Source organism: Scyliorhinus canicula, chromosome 16, assembly GCF_902713615.1.
Source record: "Scyliorhinus canicula chromosome 16, sScyCan1.1, whole genome shotgun sequence".
In the NCBI taxonomy this organism is placed as follows: Eukaryota; Metazoa; Chordata; class Chondrichthyes; order Carcharhiniformes; family Scyliorhinidae; genus Scyliorhinus; species Scyliorhinus canicula.
In genome coordinates this window covers 54279376-54299170 of record NC_052161.1, presented here as the reverse complement: position 1 = coordinate 54299170, position 19795 = coordinate 54279376, and the positions used below count along the sequence as shown (strand labels likewise).

General features: G+C 44.4%; 1 protein-coding gene across 5 annotated transcripts in view; it reads left to right on the top strand.

Moving 5' to 3' along the window:
* The window catches only part of ide (insulin-degrading enzyme), a 245968-nt gene that overhangs the window by 161816 nt on the left and 64357 nt on the right, over positions 1–19795 (top strand). For all 5 annotated transcript variants that reach the window (XM_038822333.1, XM_038822331.1, XM_038822334.1 and 2 more), the window contains 2 exons: positions 13837–13948; positions 17477–17644. In XM_038822333.1, coding sequence (XP_038678261.1) covers positions 13837–13948; positions 17477–17644 — 280 coding nt within the window. The remainder of the gene's footprint in view (positions 1–13836; positions 13949–17476; positions 17645–19795) is intronic.

Here is a 19795-nt window from a genome sequence, read left to right as displayed (position 1 = left end):
GTGAGGCGGTTGTGCTAACCACTAGGCCACCGTGCTGCCCCTTGTTCAATGTTTTCAACAGCAAGAGGAAAAAAAACATTTTCACCTTCCCCCTAGCTGCCAGTAAATTAAGTTTGAGTCCCTCCATCCCAGCAAAATATATTGCTGGGCTACCAGGACCCGGCCCCCGGATCTTCCGATACCCCAAATATTGCCAATTCTGGACTCTGAGTTACCCTTCCTGCCTGGACCTCTGACATAACGTCCGCAAATCACTGCCAGAATCCCCTCAATTTCGTGCATGCCCAAAAAATATGTACATGGTACATGGATGAATTGACTCTCTTCAGGGCTTTTTCCCACCGCTCGAATTCTATCTCTCCACCCAGCTCCTCTTCCCATTTCCTCTTCACTTCCCTAATGGGGGCTCCTTCCCACTCCATCAGCTCCTTGTATATCTCTGAGATCCTCCCCTCTCCAACCTCTGTTTTTGACATCAACTTATCTTGTAATCCCTCAGGGGGAGGCGAGGAAAGGCAGGAACCTGCCTCCAGACAAAGTCCCATACCTAGAGGTACCGAAACCCGTTCCCGCCCGGCAACTCAAACACCTCCTCTAATGCCTCCAAGATCAGGAAACCCTCCTGAATAAATAGGTCCCCAAATCTATCATCCCTGCAAACCGGTGATTGTTACAAATCGGTGACCATACTGACACTCCCTCCAATCCCATGTGCTGCTTCCATTGCCCCCACATCCTAAGGGCTGCCACCACCATAGAGCTCATAGAGCACCAATACGGCAGGGGCGCCGTCAGTAAAGCCTCCAAACTCGTACTCTTACAGGATGCCGCTTCCACTCGCACCCACACCGACCCTTCCCCCACTACCCACTTCCTGACCATCGATATGTTGACCGCCCAGTAATAGTTAATAAAGCTCAGGAGGGCTAAACCCCCCTCTCCACGACCCCGTTCCAGGAGTGCCTCCTTTTGGGTTTTACCCGCCCACACAAAACCTGATATCGCTGTGCCCCCCTCCCCTGCCAGGCATTTGATGATCTAAGGGCCATTGCCAAGGGCTCTCTGGTCAGGGCAAATAGTAAAGGGGAGATCGGACATCCCTGCCTTGTCCACCTGCAGAGACTAAAATACTCTGACCGGACTAGGTTGGTCCTTACATTTGTCATCGGGGTCTGATAGAACAGCTGGACCCAATCTACAAATCCCTGTCCGAACCCAAACCTGCCTAAAATGGCCCATCGGTACGTCCACTCCATCCGGTCGAAAGCCTTCTCCGCGTCCATGGCTACTACCACCTCAACATCATGCCCCTCAGCCGGCATCATTATAACATTAAGAAGCCGTCTAATATTGGACGTCAGGTGCCTGCTCTTCACAACACTCGTCTGATCTTCCCCGATTACCTCTGGACACAATCCTCTATACGTGTGGCCAAGATCTTTGCCAGCAAATTAACATCGATGTTCAACAGGGAAATTGGCCTGTATGATCCACAGTACTCCGGGTCCTTATATCGCTTCAGGATGAGAGAAATTGATGCCTGTGATAGCATTGGGGGGAGTACTACCAGCTCCCGAGACTCGTTAAAAGCCTTAACCAGGAGCGACCCCAGTAACCCAGAGAACACTGGGATTCCATCAGGTCCCGGGGCCTTACCCGATTGCATTGTCCCCAACCCATCTATCCCCGAGCCAAATTGGGGTCTTCCACCAGCTTCTCCTCTATCTTCGGGAACTCTAGCCTCTCTCTGAATTGATTCATATCCTCCTTCCCGGCTGGGGGGTTCCGACTCATATAATCGGCTAAGATTCATGGAACACGTCATTAACCGTCCCCAGGTCTATCACTACCTTCCCTCCCCTGTCCTTTATTTTCCCTATTTCTCTCGCCGCCTCCTGCTTCCTCAGCTGATGTGCCATCATTTTGCGAGCTTTCTCCCCATATATGCATATTGCCCCTTTTGCTCTCCTCCGCTGTCCCTTCGCCTTAGCTATGGAAAGGAGCCCAAATTCCATTTGGAGTCTCTGACACTCCCTCAGGAGCTCCTCATTCGAAGACTCCACATACCTCCTGTCCACCTGTAAGATTTCTCTTACCAATCTGTCCAGCTCCGCCCGCTCAGTTTTCTCCCTATGGGCTCGAATCGAAATAAATTCCCCTCTGATAACTGCCTTCAATGCCTCCCATACCACTCCAGCCGGAGTCTCTCCCGTATCATTTTTTATGTACCCCCGGATTGCCTCCCTCACTCGCTTTCAAATCTTATCGTCCGCTAACAGCCCAGCATCTAATCTCCACTGTGGGCGGTGAGACTTGTTCGTGCTTGCCCGTAGGTCTACCCAATGTGGCGCGTGGTCTGACACCACAATTGCTGAGTACTCCGTGTCCTCCACCCCCGCTAACAGTATTTATCCAGTCCAAAAAACGATATCCTGGAGTATACCTTGTGCACATGGGAGCGAAATGAATATTCCTTGCTCCTTGGCCTCCCAAATCTCCACAGATCCACCCCTCCCCATGCGCTCCATGAACCCCCGCAATTCCTTAGCCATTGCTAATACTTTCCCTGATCTAGAACTCGACTGCTCCAGTCTCTGATCCAGGACCGTGTTGAAGTCACCCCCCCATAACCAGCCGGAGCGAGTCCAGGTCAGGGATCTTTCCCAGCACCTTCCGAACAAACGCAACATCATCCCAGTTTGGGACGTATATATTTATCAGCACCACTGCCATTCCCTCCAGCTTCCCACTGGCCATAATAAATCTACCCACCGGGTCTGCCTCTATCCTCCCCACCTCAAATGCACCCCTCTTGTTTTAAAGTCCAGCCCCGAATGGCCCCCTTGTTTAAAAGTCCAGTCCCGAATGGAACACCTCTCCCCCTCCCCTGTCGATCAGCCGCGACCTTTCCTAGGCCAGCCCGTAGCCCCATAGCAGCTCCTGCCCTCTGCAAACAGAGAAAGACAGAACCGCACAAAACCTTCCCCCCCCTTCTTATTAAAAAAAACTCAGTCCACCATAGTTTAGGCGTTAAAAATCCTTATGCATCCACCTAGTTATTGTCCTTCATAAAGACCTCCACCTCTTCCGGCAAGACAAAGTATAGCTCCCGGTTCTCGTAGGTCATCTAGAGACGGGCTGGGTCGAGCAGTCCAAATTTTATGCCTTTCGCATACAGGGCTGCCTTGACTTTATTAAAACTCGCCCTCCTCTTTGCAAACTCTGCTCCCCAATCCTGATACACCCGGATCTCTGACTCTTCCCAGATTCACCATTTTGTCTGCCTAGTCCACTTTATGATACGCTTCCTGTCCAGGAACCGATGTAGCCGTATCACAATCGCCCTTGGGGGCTCACGACCCTGGGGCTTGCGTATAAGAGCCCTCTGGGCCCGGTCCACCTCCAATGGCTTTCCCGCAGAAATCCAGCTTAAAAGCCGTTAAAAGACCACTCGAGGCAAGAGCTGCTAAATGTGCGACTGTTCACTCCATGGCCACCACCGGAAGTCTCCTCAAAAGAAGATGAAACTAAATCTGTTTTCAATGCAATCGAATCACCAGAATTGTTACAGCACAGGAAGAGGCCATTCAACCTATCATGTCTTTCTAGTTGCCAAAGGAGTAATTCATTTTGTCACTCCCTGCCTTTCCACCTGTAACTTTGCACATTTTCCTTTTCAGATAATCTAATTCTCTTGAATGCCTTAATTAAGCCTGCTCCCCCACTCTCTGGCAGTGCATTGCTGATCTAAACCACCTGCATGAAAAAGTTTCTCCCTATGTCTCTCTTGCTGCTTTGTCAATTACCTTAAATCTCTGCCACTGCATTCTTGATTCTAACACCACCTATCTATCTGCTCTGTCCAGGCTGCGCATGATTTGAATACCTGCATCAAATATCTCCACCATCTCTTCAAGAACAGTCCATGTTTTCCCACTCTTTCTACATAACTGAAGTTTAAACCAATTTTGTGAATCTTCTGCATTCTCTCTAATACCTTCACATCTCTCCGAATTGTGGTGCCTCAAATTGGACACACCAGTGTTTTATCAAGTTTAACATAACCTGTTGTTCTTGTTCTCTCTTTCCCTATAAGTAAAGCCTAGGATACGGTATGCTTTAATATTATGTGTTGGTTTGTTTGCAGAATGCACCATTTTTCGGAACCTGTATCTAGTAACTCATTTATAGATCATCTGATGCAGTTTGACAAACCATAAATGATTCAATTGCATTTGTGTTTCAACAGCATGTAGCTACTGAAAATGAATTTTCAACTAAACGATGGTGCCTTGCTTGTAGAAAAATCTGGCCAGCTCAACAATAACGTTCAAAAGTCAATAAAGCGTACTTCTTGGTAAAATTAACAACTTAAAAAAAATAATAAATCGAGTATCCAATTCTTTTTTTCCTAATTAAGGGGCAATTTAGCATGGCCAATCCACCTACCCTGCACATCTTTGGGTTGTGAGGGTGAGCCCAACGCAGACATGGGGAGAATGTGCGAAGTCCATCAGGATTACTAGTTAGGTGGTTCATTGTTGGCTACACATGGGAAAAGCCTGCACACCGGTTATTCCACTTATTTGTACCTTGAAATTGTACTCTGCATCTTGTACACATTGCAGGACCTCAATTTGCACATTACTGGTTGCTTCCTCCTGAACCAGCAGCGCCTCTTGCATTCCACCCTGACCTTAGGGCCCCACAGAAAATGGCAGAGGTCTGGGCACCAGTGTAAACAGCATAAGTGACTGAACATCATTTTGCCTCAGTTGTTGCTGTCCCTTTAACAATTGTTGTGAGTTAGATCTGTTCCAAGGTCTTTTCCTGTCCTCTGCATATTCACATCTTCATTAATCAATTCTGACCTTGGTCCCCAAACAGTATTTTATTTTGCTTCCCTCTCACTGCAGTAAACAACCATGTCTACAGTGGAGTATTTGATCTCTTTCTAGTCCCAGTCCCAATTAAGGTACTTACCCCATCCAATCAAAGAGCAATTTAGCGTGGCCAGTCCACCTATCCTGCACATCTTTTGTGTTATAATAATCTTTATTGTCACAAGTAGGCTTACATTAACACTGCAGTGAAGTTACTGTGAAAAGCTCCTAGCCACCACATTCCGGCATCTGTTCGGGTACACAGAGGGAGATTTCAGAATGTCTAAATTACCTAACAGCACGTCTTTCGGGACATGTGGGAGGAAACTGGAACACTCGGAGGAAACCCACGCAGACACGGGGAGAACGTGCAGTCGCCACACAGACAGTGACCCAAGCCTGGAATCGAACCTGGGACCATGGCGCTGTGAAGCAATAGTGCGAACCACTGTGCTACCGTGCAGTGCATTGTGCTACCGTGCTGCCCGTGGTATGGGGGTGAGACCCACGCAGACACGGAGAATGTGCAAACTCCACACCGGCCGGGATCCAACCCAGATCCTCCGCTGTGAGACTGCACCACCATGCCACACTACATCCATTTAAAAAAAGATTATTTTAATTTGCTTATTCCTTGCACACACCTTGCTGTTAACGATCTAAATGGGTTTTTGCCTGTGTCTGAGCTAAAATGTCAGCTCACCACTACTATGTTGTCTCCTGTTGAGCAAAGCATAAGGTGTCAGAAATTCTTCCTAACTCCAAATGTTAAACTCCAAGCTGACGTTTTGCAATTTGTGTATTGAATATCCCTTGCATTTATTTCCTGCTTTAAACAAAAATATTTCTCAGGGTAGCATGATGGTGCAGTAGTTAGCATTAATGCCTCACAGCACCGAGAACCCGGGGTCGATCCGGGCCCCGGTTCACTGTCGGTGTGGAATTTGCACATTTTCCTTGTGTCTGCATGGGTCTCACCCCCACAACTCAAAGATGCTCAGGGTAGGTGGATTGGCCACACTAAATTGCCCATTAATTGGAAAATAATTATTGGGCACTCTAAATTTAAAATAAATAAACAAAAATATTTCTCATTTGAAATCCATTCTACCCATCTTATGAACAAGGCAGCAAAGTTGACATTTAGCCAAAATAGGAAGTTTCAGACTTTGTGAGACTACTGCAGAGCTGGAAACAATTTAATCTTGTACTTTTCCTATTATGTGGTGTGCAGGTCATTCAATCTATTAATCCCACTCAATGTGATTTATAAATGTGAAGCTGGTTTATACTTTGGTTCTGTCTTCACAAAAGAAGACACAAATCAGATACCAGAAATGTTGGAGAATGAAAGGTTTAGTGAGAGGGAAGAACTGAGGGAGATCAACATTAGTAGAGAAATGGTGCTGGGAAAATTGATGGGATTGAAGGTGGATAAATCCCCAGGGCCTGAGAATTTGCATCCCAGAGTGCTTAAGGAGGTGGCTTTGGAAATAATGGATGCATTGGTGGTCATCTTCCAGGATTCTATAGACTCTGGAACAGTCCCTGCAGATTGGCGGGTAGCACACGTCACTCCGATATTCAAAAAAGGAGGTAGAGAGAAAGCAGGGAACTATAGACCAATAAGCCTAACATCGGTAGTGGGGAAAATGCTTGAATCCGTTATCAAGGACTTTATAACAGAACATTTAGAAAGTAGTGGCAGGATCAGTCAGAGTCGGCATGGATTTATGAAGGGAAAATCATGCTTGACAAATCTGTTGGAATTCTTTGAGCTGGTAACCAGTACAGTTGACGATGGGGAGCCAGTCGATGTGGTATATTTGGACTTTCAGAAGGTGTTTGACAAAGTCCCGCATAAGAGATTATTGTGCAAAATTAAAGCACATGGGATTGGGGAAATATATCAAGATTGGGGCCTCACGGTAGCATGGTGGTTAGCATCAATGCTTCACAGCTCCAGGGTCCCAGGTTCGATTCCCGGCTGGGTCACTGTCTGTGTGGAGTCTGCACGTCCTCCCCGTGTGTGCGTGGGTTTCCTCCGGGTGCTCCGGTTTCCTCCCACAGTCCAAAGATGTGCGGGTTAGGTGGATTGGCCATGCTAAATTGCCAGTAGTGTAAGGTTAATGGGGGGATTGTTGGGTTACGGGTATACGGGTTACGTGGGTTTAAGTAGAGTGATCATTGCTCGGCACAACATCGAGGGCCTGTTCTGTGCTGTACTGTTCTATGTTCTATGGATAGAAAACTGGTTGGCAAAGAAGAAACAAAGAGTAGGGATTAATGGGTCCTTTTCAAATTGGCAGGCAGTAACTAGTGAGGTACCACAGGGATCGGTGCTGGTACCCCAGCTATTCTCAATATAACTGATTTGGATGAGGGAACAAAATGTAATATCTCAAAGTTTGCAGATGATACCAAGTTAGGTGGGAGGGTGAATTGTGACGAGGATGCAGTGATCCTACAGCATGATCTGGACAGGTTGGGTGAGTGGGCAAATCAATGGCAGATGCAGTATAATTTGGACAAGTGTGAGTTATTCACTTTGGAAGCAAAAAACAGGAAGGCAGATTACTACCTGAATGGTTGTAAATCGGGAGAGGGGAGTGTGCAGCGGGACCTGGGTGTCCTTGTACACCAGTCCCTGAAGGTAAGCATGCAGGTGCAGCAGCTGGTAAAGAAGGCTAATTGTATTTTCATTGCGAAAGCTTTCCAGTATAGAGCCTTGGTGAGGCCACATCTGGAGTATTGTGTGCCGTTTTGGTCTCGTTCTCTGAGGAAGGATGTTCTTGCTCTTGAGGGAGTGCAGCGAAGCTTTACCAAACTGATTCCAGGATGGCAGGACTGTCATATGAGGAGAGATTGACTAGGCTGGGATTGTTCTCGCTGGAGTTCAGAAGAATGAGGGGAGACTTATAAAATTTTAATGGGACCAAACAGTGTAGATGCAGGGAAGATGTTACCAATGATTGGTGTGTCCAGAACCAGGGGCCACAGTTTGAGGATTCAGGGTAAACCATTTCGGACAGTTACAAGGAGACATTTCTTCACCCAAAGAGTGGTGAGCCAGTGGAATTCATTACCACAGGAAGTAGTTGATTCTACAACTTTGAATATATTCAAGAGGCAGTTAGATATAGCACTTGGGAGAATGGGATCAAATGCTATGTGAAGAAAGCAGGATTAGGCTATTGAGTTGGATGGTCAGCCATGATCATGATGAATGGCGGAGCAGGCTCGAAGGGCCAAAAGGCTCCTGCTCCTATCTTCTATGTATGTATCTTGAGGGTGTCAAACATTACCATACAATGATAGTCAAAACTATCTATTGCACTCGATTCATCTTGGGTGAGCTAAATCTAACCATCTCTTCTCAATGACTAGCCATCTTCTTGAACCCTTCTTTCTATAGACTCTTAGTGGTTTTGTGCCTCGATACCTCTTTGTTTCCAGCTTTAAATGGTGGCTTGACATGTTTTTGGGAGGTTTAAGAGATAAAAGACTTTGGCGAGAAGGCAGTTCAGTTGGAGAAAATGGGAGATGTGCATCAAAATTCTTCATAGTGAAAAGGTGTGCCATGATGTAAAATAAGCATAGCATAGAGCATAGAAGCATAGAACAGTACAGCACAGAACAGGCCCTTCGGCCCTCAATGTTGTGCCGAGCCATGATAAGGTTGGAAACCACTGCTCTATAGTATAGAGCTACAGAAAGAACCATTGCCAAGTAGCAAAATGCACAGACATTGTAAGATGGTACTTTGCTGCAGTCGGAATGGGAGATGAGCTTTAAAACAAAAATCAATTCCTCTCCTGTGGTGTTGTACCCTGATCTGCAAAAATCTATATTGACTTAGACTCGTGCAGAAATAACATACAAACATGATTCTTCAGTCGTTTGCAAAAGGGTCTGCTCCTCTCTACTATGCAGTGCTCTCAGCTTGGAATGGATGTTAATGGCACTGCTGTAGGGCAGTTCAATTTCATTTAGGCTTGTGAAGGGTAGCGTGACATTGTTTACCTTGAATTCAATACTGCCTGTGATTAGTTGTGGCATTTAGTCGAGCAATTTATGACGATTCACACTTTCTCGTGGATTTTTTTGTTTTTGAGCACTAATAACAGCTTGCACCTTTAACATATCATTATTTTGCCAGCAAAGTCTGGCTCATTAACGGGTCATTTATCTTGATGCAATTTGTGGAATTTTATTGCATGCCCGTTTCTAGATAATGTGATTATACTTCAAAAATAATGAATTCGCTGTAAGCGTTACGTAGTATCGCAGGGTCCTCTGCTGTTTGTGATTTTCACTAATGACTTGGATGAGGGAGTTGAAGGGTGTGTCAGTAAATTTGCAGACGGTACGAAGATTGGTAGAGTTGTGGATAGTCAGGAGGGCTGTTGTCGGCTGCAAAGAGGCATCGATAGGATGCAGAGCTGGGCTGAGAAGTGGCAGATGGAGTTTAATCCTGAAAAGTGAGAGTTTGTCCATTTTGGAAGGATAAATATGAATGCGGAATACAGGGTTAACGGTAGGGTTCTTGGCAATGTGGAGGAGCAGAGAGAACTTGGTGTCTATGTTCATAGATCTTTGAAAGTTGCCACTCAATGGATGGAACTGTGAAGAAGGCCTATGGTGTGCTAGCGTTCATTAGCAGAGGGATTGAATTTAAGAGCCGTGAGGTGATGATGCAGCTGTACAAAACCTTGGTACGGCCACATTTGGAGTACTGGGTGCAGTTCTGGTCGCCTCATTTTAGGAAGGATGTGGAAGCTTTGGAAAAAGTGCAAAGGAGATTTACCAAGATGTTGCCTGGAATGGAGAGTACGTCTTGTGAGGAAAGGTTGAGGGTGCTAGGCCTTTTCTCATTAGAACGGAGAAGGATGAAGGGCGACTTGATAGAGGTTTATAAGATGATCAGGGAAATAGATAGAGTAGACATGCAGAGACTTTTTCCCCAGGTGGAACAAACCATTACAAGAGGACATAAATTTAAGATGAATGGTGGAAGATATAGGAGGGATGTCAGAGGTAGGTTCTTTACCCAGAGAGTAGTGGGGGCATGGAATGCACTGCCTGTGGAAGTAGATAATTCAGAAACATTAGGGACCTTCAAACGGCTATTGGATAGGTACATGGATTACGGTAGAATGATGGGGTGTAGATTAATTTTTTCTTAATCTCGGACAAAAGTTCGTCACAACATCGTGGGCTGAAGGGCCTGTTCTGTGCTGTATTTTTCTATGTTTTATGGAATTTATATGAAAATGAAATGAAAATCGCTTATTGTCACGAGTAGGCTTCAAATGAAATTACTGTGAAAAGCACATAGTCGCCACGTTCCGGCGCCTGTCCGGGGAGGCTGGTACGGGAATCGAATCGTGCTGCTGGCCTGCTTTAAAAGCCAACGATTTAGCCCAGTGAGCTAAACCAGCCCCTTATAGGAGCAGAAGCTAGCCATTCAGCCTAATTCCATGCCAATATTTATGTTCCACACATACTGCCTCCTATCCTTCACCTCAAACCACAACAATATATCCTTTAATTTGTTCTCCATCATGCATTTATCTAGTTTCCCCTGAAATGCACCAGTGCTGGTCACCGGAATACTTCTTATGGTAGCAAGCTCCACATTATAGCCATTCTCTCCAGTTGAATAAGTTCCTTTTGAATTCCATAGCAAATTTATTAGTGGCTCTGACCCCTAATTATAGTCTCCCTTGCAAATGGAAATGTCTGTGTCCACCTTATTAAAGTTTTTCATAATTCTGTTAAGGCATCCTCTCGTCTTCCAAGAGTCCCTGTGTCATCTTTTCGGATACGTGTAACCTCTTGGTTCTGATGTAATTTTTCTTTGCACCATAAAACCTTTTTTTTTTGTGTAATATGGAGTCCAGTACTACCAAGTGTGGTCTCACTTGGGTTCTTTACAATGGAGAACTCTACACTGACTCCAGGATAAGAACAGTTCTTGTTGAGGAATAACCATATCGACAAAAGGACAACCACTAATTTAGAATGCAAGTGCAGACTAACTAGGTTTATTTGGCAATTAAGATTGATATTTTACATTTCATTAGTCAAAGCATGGCAGTTCGATGCTTGTTGGTCTGTTCCGTGGATCCTGGGGTCTTCTCCTCTTGGTTCCTTGAATCATGCCTCCTTGAAATTTTAACTTGGTCAAAGATCCCTTTGCAGCTTTCAGACTTCAAATCTAGAAGATTCTTTTTTTACCCCAAAACTTCCAGTCACTCTTAACTAATTGAAGCTTCTAGTCCATCATGACTGCTGAAGCTGCACACTTCACAAGTGCCTATGTTTTCTCTCTTTGGAAACAGCTTTCTAACAAAGACCGTGGCTTTCCCAAAATGACAGACTGCAGTTACTACTGATTCTCCCAAATTCGACTTTAACTGATTGAACGATTCCTCGACAGCTAAGTGGTTATATTTTTCTTCACACTCATTAATCCTGGCAACCTTGGCTACGCTGAGGCAATCCTGAGCCCTATGTCAGTAACTTTAATCACTGACTAAGCCTAAAACTGGGTTCTTACAGCAACCCCATAACCTATGACAAATATCTGTTTACTGGCATGGTCCTATACAAATGCAAACTTCCTAATAAGTGCAGTACTCTTAACTCTTCCCCCGACAAATGCTAATCCTTGGCCGGTGCAAAGACCGGCCTTTTGTACCTCCATTTTATACCCTTCTTGCAGGTCACCTTGCAACATTTTAACTCGAGTGTGTGCAGCTGGATCAACACAATGAACAACTTGTAACTCTTGGTCAATGGCAAGAGCTCTCCCAGCATCCCCACAACAATCTAATCTTAATTTGTATCTTTAGCCCTGGAGTATTCTAGTCCAAGATCATTCTTCAATCCAATCAGTTTTGCAGCCTTTCTCCTTTCTAACGGCTAAGCTTGTGTCTTTGACTGGAGGCACTGGAACATCTAGTCCTCTGGCTGCCTTCCTGGCCAATCAGCTTTGGAGATTTGCCTTCTCTTTACTGCTAATCTAGGCTCACTGGAGCCCAAATACTTATGACTTCAGTTCACTCCCAAAGAATCCATGTCTTCTTCCTTTAAAGCTACACCACAGTATTTGGCACTTATGAATGTCAACTTTAAGACTTTGTAACAACACACCCCAAAATTCAGCAATCATCCCGGTAATACATACAAATTCAAACTTTTTCATCACTAAGTTTATGTACAGTACAATTTGATGATTTGAATATTATTACACAGGTGCCAAAAAGATGAAGTCGAACAACAGGTTTAACGTAACTTCTCTGCTTCCCAATTTTATCCGAGAAATGAACCCTAGTACCTGTTTGCTTTTTAATCTCCTTTTTAATCTGTGACACTACTTTGATTTCTCTGCTCCTCGAACCATTTTGGCACTTTCCAAGAAGTATATGGGACCCTTATTCTTCCTACCAAAATGTACTACCTCCCACTTGATTGTATTGAAGATAATTTATTAATTGCATGACACTTCTGCAAGTTTATTGATCTTGCCTTGTATTTTGTGGCAGTCTGCCTCTGTATGAACTGCAGCCCTAATTTGATGACATCTGCAAGTTTTGCATTGGGACTTGCAATTCCAGAGTCCAAACTTATTGTTTAAATGGTGTTCTTGTGGAAGACTGCATCCTTTACATTCAAGTAGCTACCTTTTAGCCCCTACTTTATATTTAATTTAGTCAACTTGGTATCCATTCTGGTAAATGTCCCCTGCCTCCTCATGTTCTGACCATAGATAGTCATGAGATTACTTTTTGGAAATGTAAAACTGCCTACAGTATTACCCTTTATCTACCCTTTCTGCTACTTCAAGGATGTTTGATAAGCATAACCTTCCCTTGTTCAATTTTCAATTTCTGGAGGGTGGGAGACGAACGCAAACCGACACAGCAAGCAGGTTTGGATAGGATAGGATGTTAAAAATATGAATGTCAATCCCAACCTGCCCATTTCCATTTTTGTAAGAGGCAAACCAGGGAATTAGAAACTGAGCCATTCACAGGAGGCAAGTGGGCAATTTACAATGAGGTTGCGTTTAACTCATTCAACCACAGTTTTGAGTTTAACCCGACGGCCACATTTTTCAGGCCTCTGGAAAATCCAACGGATAAAGGGAAGCAGACGATCTGCTGGATCCAAGAGGAAAGTGCCATTCCACTTGGCTGTTGGATCCAGTATACCTCCTCCACCAACTGCACGATCAGGCAGCACCATCCCCATACCCTTCATTCTCCTCAATGAAGCCTCCAATTTCCAACCCTTTGCATGATCCTTCCATTCTCCTCCATTAGGCATCTGATTTCCCTGAGTGTTGCCTGGCCCTGTTCACCCTTTTCTCCAACTTACCTGATTTCTTGCCTGCAGTCTAGTGCTGAGGCCTACCCATCTATTAACTAGCCCAATTCAATCTGACTGGCAAATAGAGACACAAAAAAGGCTTGTCATGTCCTGCCATTAACTTTGGAAGATCTTCCAGGATTTCTATACCGGAAACCAGCCCTCTCCCCGCTCCAGGTTAATATCTACCTCAATAAATTATTTTTTTGCATCATTCAGTACGAATTCCATTATCTTCCTGACAACCAAAAATTTTTAACTCAATTTTTCTTAACTTTTTGCATCTTACTTTCTAAATATGGGAATCGCAGTGATGTGGTTTGTCCTGAGGATGTGAAAGGTGTTGTCTCAACGTAACTTTTGGGGTATATATCTGGAATATCATAACCACTTTTTTTTTCCTTTTCTAAATGCTGACTGATATGTTGTATCATTCCAGGATTTTCTGTTTTCATTTGTTTGTACCAGCAGTTTATTCAGATGAATGCCAATGAAAATTAGCATCAGTCAGATATATACCAAGGTGTTACCGTTTCACTATAATGTTTTAACATTTAATGTGTTCTCTCCATTCTAGGCTTCTTTGAATATCATACAGATGGTCGAAGACACCCTAATTCAGAATGCTCATACTAAACCTCTTCTTCCCAGTCAGCTTACCCGATATAGAGAGGTGCAACTTCCTGATCGTAAGTTGGGTTTGTGTTCTTTTTTGCCCTTGTATTGATCATTTATTTTTTTGAGATTCCACCTTTATTTATTTATTCTGGAAATTGAATTGAGATGATATTAAAACTAAGGCATTGCGGAGGGAGGGTTAGGGGAGTGTAGTAAAGGGGATCAATTAGGCAAATCTGGGTGGGACGAGCTATGGCAATTACACTATGTACGTTGTTTATTGTACAGTCCTTTTGTTTTCTTGTTCTGTAATTCTACTGTTTACAATGCCAAAAAATACCTAATTGAAATTGTTTATCAAAAAAAAACTAAGGCATTGCAACCAGACTTCAGGATAATGCACAATTAAAAGGCTTAATGCAGGAAACCACTTTAATATAACTGTATACTAGTTATTCCAACACAATCATTAAGATTATATTGAAAACAAATAAAACAATAAAAATAATCAGGCAATACTGGCTCCCATCTCATTGTTCAAGCTGAGTCTAGCAAAATTGAACAATTGGCACCAGTAAAAATCAGGGGTTACCAAAGATTGGGCATAAAATAAATTAACAGTGCTGTACAATTGTTAAAGTTCTGTGCAATTCTTAAAGTTATGGTATCATTATCCATATTTACAGCAGGAGCAATGTATTACTAACATTGTCATTGTAATTATCTGCTATATTAAAACAATGCATTCTTGATGAGGCGCTTGCCTACATGAGTTTTATTTTGCAACCCTCTAATTTATTCACCACAAAGCTGTACTTTTTAACTCTAATTGCATAAACAGTGCTCATAATTTAGATTTCTGTAGGGGTCCTAAAGTTTCAACATGATAGTGAGGTGGGGGTGAATTGGATTCTTTTATACATAATTTTTAGAAACAGTGCAAGTATTTGGTCCAAAGAACCTGTCCTTATTTCTTTTGAAACTCAGTTTGCAGTTTAACATTTGCATTTAGCTGTGCTGTTTCCCCCGAACGATTCACCATAACAGTAAAAGCAGTGAAGATCAAAGTCTTTATACCACTCAGATATTTAATGGCATCTTTTATGAATGTAAATTGAGAGCCATGGATTAATTATACATTGTGTAATTTCAAAGTCAAAAGCAGAATGTTTTGAATATTATTTCATATTCCTTATGTCTATCTGAATTGAACTGCACAACAGGATATGACCATAAAATAGCTGCCCATGAATAGACCCTTCAAGCTTATTTTAGGAGACCATTTTTTTTAAACAAACAATTTTATTGAGGTAGTTTTTGGCTTTGTAAACAGTTACAGACATCAACAGAAAGAAAGCAAAAAAGGCAAAAATGTGCAAACATCCACGTACGTTCAATACTTCAATCGTAACATACTGCACAAGCCCGCTCCTCTCCCACCGGTACCTCCCGCCATTTTATCCCTCCTACTCTACTCTACCCCCCCCCCCCCCCCCCCCCCCCCCCCCCGGCTGACGCTCACTCTCCCGCAGTGAAGTCAATAAATGGTTGCCACCTCCGGGCGAACCCTTGTACAGATCCCCTCAAGGCGAACTTAATTTTTTCCATACCCAGGAAACTCGACATTTCCGCAAGCCACAACTCAGTCTTCGGGGGCTTTGAGTCCCACCACGCCAATAGTATTCGTCGCCGGGCTATCAGGGAAGCAAAGGCCAAAACATCGGCCTCTTTCTCCCCCTGGATTCCCGGGTCTTCCGAAACCCCAAAAATTGCCACCCCTGGACCCATCGCCACCCTTGTTTTTAGCACCCGGGACATGACGCCCGCAAATCCTTCCCAGTACTCCCTAAGCTTAGGGCATGCCCAAAACATGTCAATGTGGTTCGCTGGTCCTCCCGCGCACCTAGCGCATTTGTCCTCTATCCCAAAGAATTTGCTCATCCGAGCCACCGTCATGTGGGCCCGGTGAACGACCTTAAATTGAATCAGCCCAAGCCTGGCACATGTCGCAGTCAAATTTACCCTACTCAGGGCCTCTGCCCACAGGGCGTCCTCCATTTCCCCGCCTAGCTCCTCCTTCCATTTAAGTTTCAGTTCCTCCATCTGGGACCCTTCCTCCCTCATGAGCACCTTATAAATATCAGAGACTCTACCCTCCCCTTCCCCCCTAGAGACTATTCTGTCTTGGATCTCCATTGGCGGGAGGCGTGGGAAAGATGGGACCTGTCTACGAACAAAGTCCTGCAACTGTAGGTACCTAAAATCATTTCCCCTTACCAGCCCAAATTTCTCCTCCAAGCTCCTCAAACTCGCAAAGCTCCCTTCCAGGAACATATCGGCCACCCTCCCCGCCCGCCGCCATGCTCGAAACCCCCCATCCATACTCCCGGCGGCAAACCGATGGTTGTCGCAGATTGGCGCCCAAACCGACGCCCCCGTCTCCCCTACGTGCCTCCTCCACTGGCCCCATATCCGCAGGGTCGCCACCACTACCGGGCTGGAGGAGTACCTGGCCGGCGGCGGCGGTAGAGGAGCCGTGACCAGGGTTAGGAGACCATTTTTGAATGAGTTGATTAACTCATCCTATTTTCATTTCAGTTACAAACCTATTTTATCTCAGTGTTTTTGGTTGCTAGGGCATTGAGAATAACCTTTGCAATACAGCATTTATAAATCAAACTGAAGTAAAATTGATAAAAGTCTAATTGACAGTTTTCTTTTCCTTTAATTCTTGTAAGCCACCAATGTTAATATAGCATAATTTTAAAAATAGGCGGCAACATTTCAGATTGCCCTGTAAGAAGAGACTATTTTTTAAATTTTTGGCTCACTTGGAAGAAAATTGATATAAAAAAAGAGATGTATTGCTTCAGCCTGTTGCTAATTGAAGATTGCTGATGACTGTTTGAATTAGCTGTAAGCCTACTCATCAGGGTTGTGATAAAGTAATTTCCTGTCACTTAAGATGCTGAGAGAACAGGTACATTTCTGTACATAATGTTATGGGAGAGATGTTTTCAGAACCCCAAAATGTGTCACGGAGTTCAACCAATCCCACCTTTAATGGATTGTTGCTTTTGAAGCACATTGCTTGTTCCACAGGTGGAGTATTACAATTATGGACACGTGGTTTTTAAAACAAAACAATGTTTATTCCATCAGCTCAAATTAACCTTTCAAATAAACATTGGATCTCTTAACACCCCTTACCTCAAAGATAACCCCGAAAATAGTACAACACTGCCCAATCCTGCAAACTGTTCCTTTACACATCTAAAAGACTTAACAAATCCTTCGAAAACAGCCATGAGGTTACATTCAATATATTTATAGTCTTTGGATTTACAGGCATCAATAGACCAGCTCGGTGTTTCTTCCTGCAGCTCTCAGCAAAACACACAGTCACTCCCAGCTGCTCTCTCAAACTGAAACTAAAAACCCAGAACTAACCTCAAAATGGCCGAACTGAGGTCAGCTCCACCCACTCTCTGACATCACCACTATTTTCTTAAAGGTACATTGCTGAAACATCCATTTCTTAAAGGTACTCTCACATGACAATAACTAGTGGTTGCCTTTGTCCTGTTCGTCATGTATAGGAGGATGGTTTGTGTATCAGCAAAGGAATGAGGTGCACAATAACTGTGGAATTGAGATCTACTACCAAACAGACATGCAGAATACGCATGAGAATATGTTACTGGAGCTTTTTTGTCAAATCATATCAGAGCCATGCTTCAACACTCTGCGGACAAAAGAACAGTTGGGTAGGTCACGTAACTTTATTCATAAGATCAAAATGATGACTCATTTAATGAGCATAATGTTTTAATTGTATGTGGTCGCCTAATAATTTATTTGAAAATGTTTGCATTTAATTTTGTAGAAAAGTCTGTCAGCCAGACGATAAGTGATTAACAAATCATGCATGGTGGCACTGCTGCCTCACAGTGCCAGGGACCCATGTTCAATTCTGGCCTTGGGTAACTGTGTGGAGTTTGCACATTCTCCCTGTGTCTGCATAAGTTAAATCCGGGTGCTCCGGCTTCCTCCCACAGTCCAAAGATGTGCAGGTTAGGTGGAATGGCCATGATAAATTGCCCCATGGTGTCCAGGAATGTGTAGGTTATGCAATGAGATTGTGGGTAGAGGGCGGAGTGGATTGGTGTAGAGTTGATGGGCCGAATGGCCACCTCCTTTGATTTCCATGCTTTGAGCAATTTTAACCAATGGTAGAGAGTGGTGATGGCTTATACTTTGTGTCTTTACTTTGCTCCCTAAATAATGTCCAAAGTGATTATACTGTTCCGATTTGTATGTGATATAAAAGCTAAATAAGGAGTATATGCTCCAAACAAATATCTATTTTCTAAATCCAAGTTGATTTCATAATTAGATCATTAAAAAATACGTATTTTTATTGATGTTCGTGTGTGTGTGTGTGTGTGTGTTAGTTACACAGAACCATACCAAAAACCAAGCAAACAGGAATTCAAATAACAAGTAAATCAATATCTAACACTTCACCGTCTCTCCTCCCTGCCGTTGCCCTCCAACACCCTACCTCCTATTTTAACCCAGTGTTCTACAAACTTTTTTTCCGGGGACCCATTTTTACCAATCGGCCGACCTTCGTGACCCACGACGGCTGACCTGCGCGACCCACCATTTTCTCTTGCCTTGTTTGCTGCTGACAAAAATGGAGGAAATGGTTTTGGGTCCCTTTGGCCCTCGTACACGCTCCTCCAATGGAACCTGGTGGATGAAGGTGAAGCCTTCCGGTGTCGGAAAGTATGGAGTCTCCATTTGTCCAAAGTTCTGAATTTTTTTCCTGTAAAATTTTATCAAATAACCCTCCCCCCCCGGAACTTGTAAAGAAAAAATTTAATGAATAAAATAAATGAAAAAAATAAAAATTAAATGAATAAAAACCACTACAGAACTTGTAAAACAAAAAGCTGCAACCGTTTTTAAAAAATAGCGGCCGCACTGTGCATGCGTGCCCAATTTGCGCATGTGCGCCGATCGTCGTGCGTGCATGTGCAATGCGGCCAAATTTCTTTTTACAAAAGCCAGCTACTGCGCGGGATTTGCGCGATCGGGAGCGCCGCGGACAATGGCTCCGCGACCCTCCCGACACCCGCCCCCAACTTTGAAGAACACTGTTTTAACCCCCTGCCACAGCTGGCAGACTTCACTTGGTTAAAACCCGCTCTACTCTTGGATAGCTCCGCACCCAGGTCCTGATGTACCCAGAGCTCGTTATCCTCCCAGATGCAACGCCTCGTCCGCCATTTCAAGATCCTTTTCTTGTCAAGGAATCTGTGTAACCGCACCACCATCGCCCTCAGCGGCTTGTTCGCCTGTGGCTGCCTCATCAGCGCCCCTATGTGTCCCATCCACCTCCAGAGGCCTTTCGAAGGCCCCCTCTCCCAGCAACATCTCCAGCGTCCGCTCCCTCAATGCCCTCTGGCAACCCCACAATCCTCAAATTCTGTCTCTGGGAGCGGTTCTCCAGATCTTCCCCTTTTTCTTTGAGCCGCTTCTGGGAATCCCTCAACACCCCAATTTTGGCCGCCAATGAAGTGAGCTGCTCCTCATGCTTTCCCGTCGTCGCCTCCTCCACCTTTTGGATCGCCTGGCTCTTGGTCTCCAACCTCAGCTCCACACAACCGATTCCTGCCTTCTGCAGGTCTACCTTGTTCACCAGGTCCTCCAGAGATTCCTTTCTCTACTGGTTGAACTTCTCATTCAAGAAGTCCACCAAATGCTACATCGATTATCGAGATTGTCGGGCCGATCCCTTGGGCCCCCCCCCATCCCACCATCTTGCCCGGTGTCGCAGGAAACGTTTCTTGCTCCAACAGGTCCACAAATCTATCCACCAGTGTAGTATAATCTTCCTCTTCCAGCTGCAG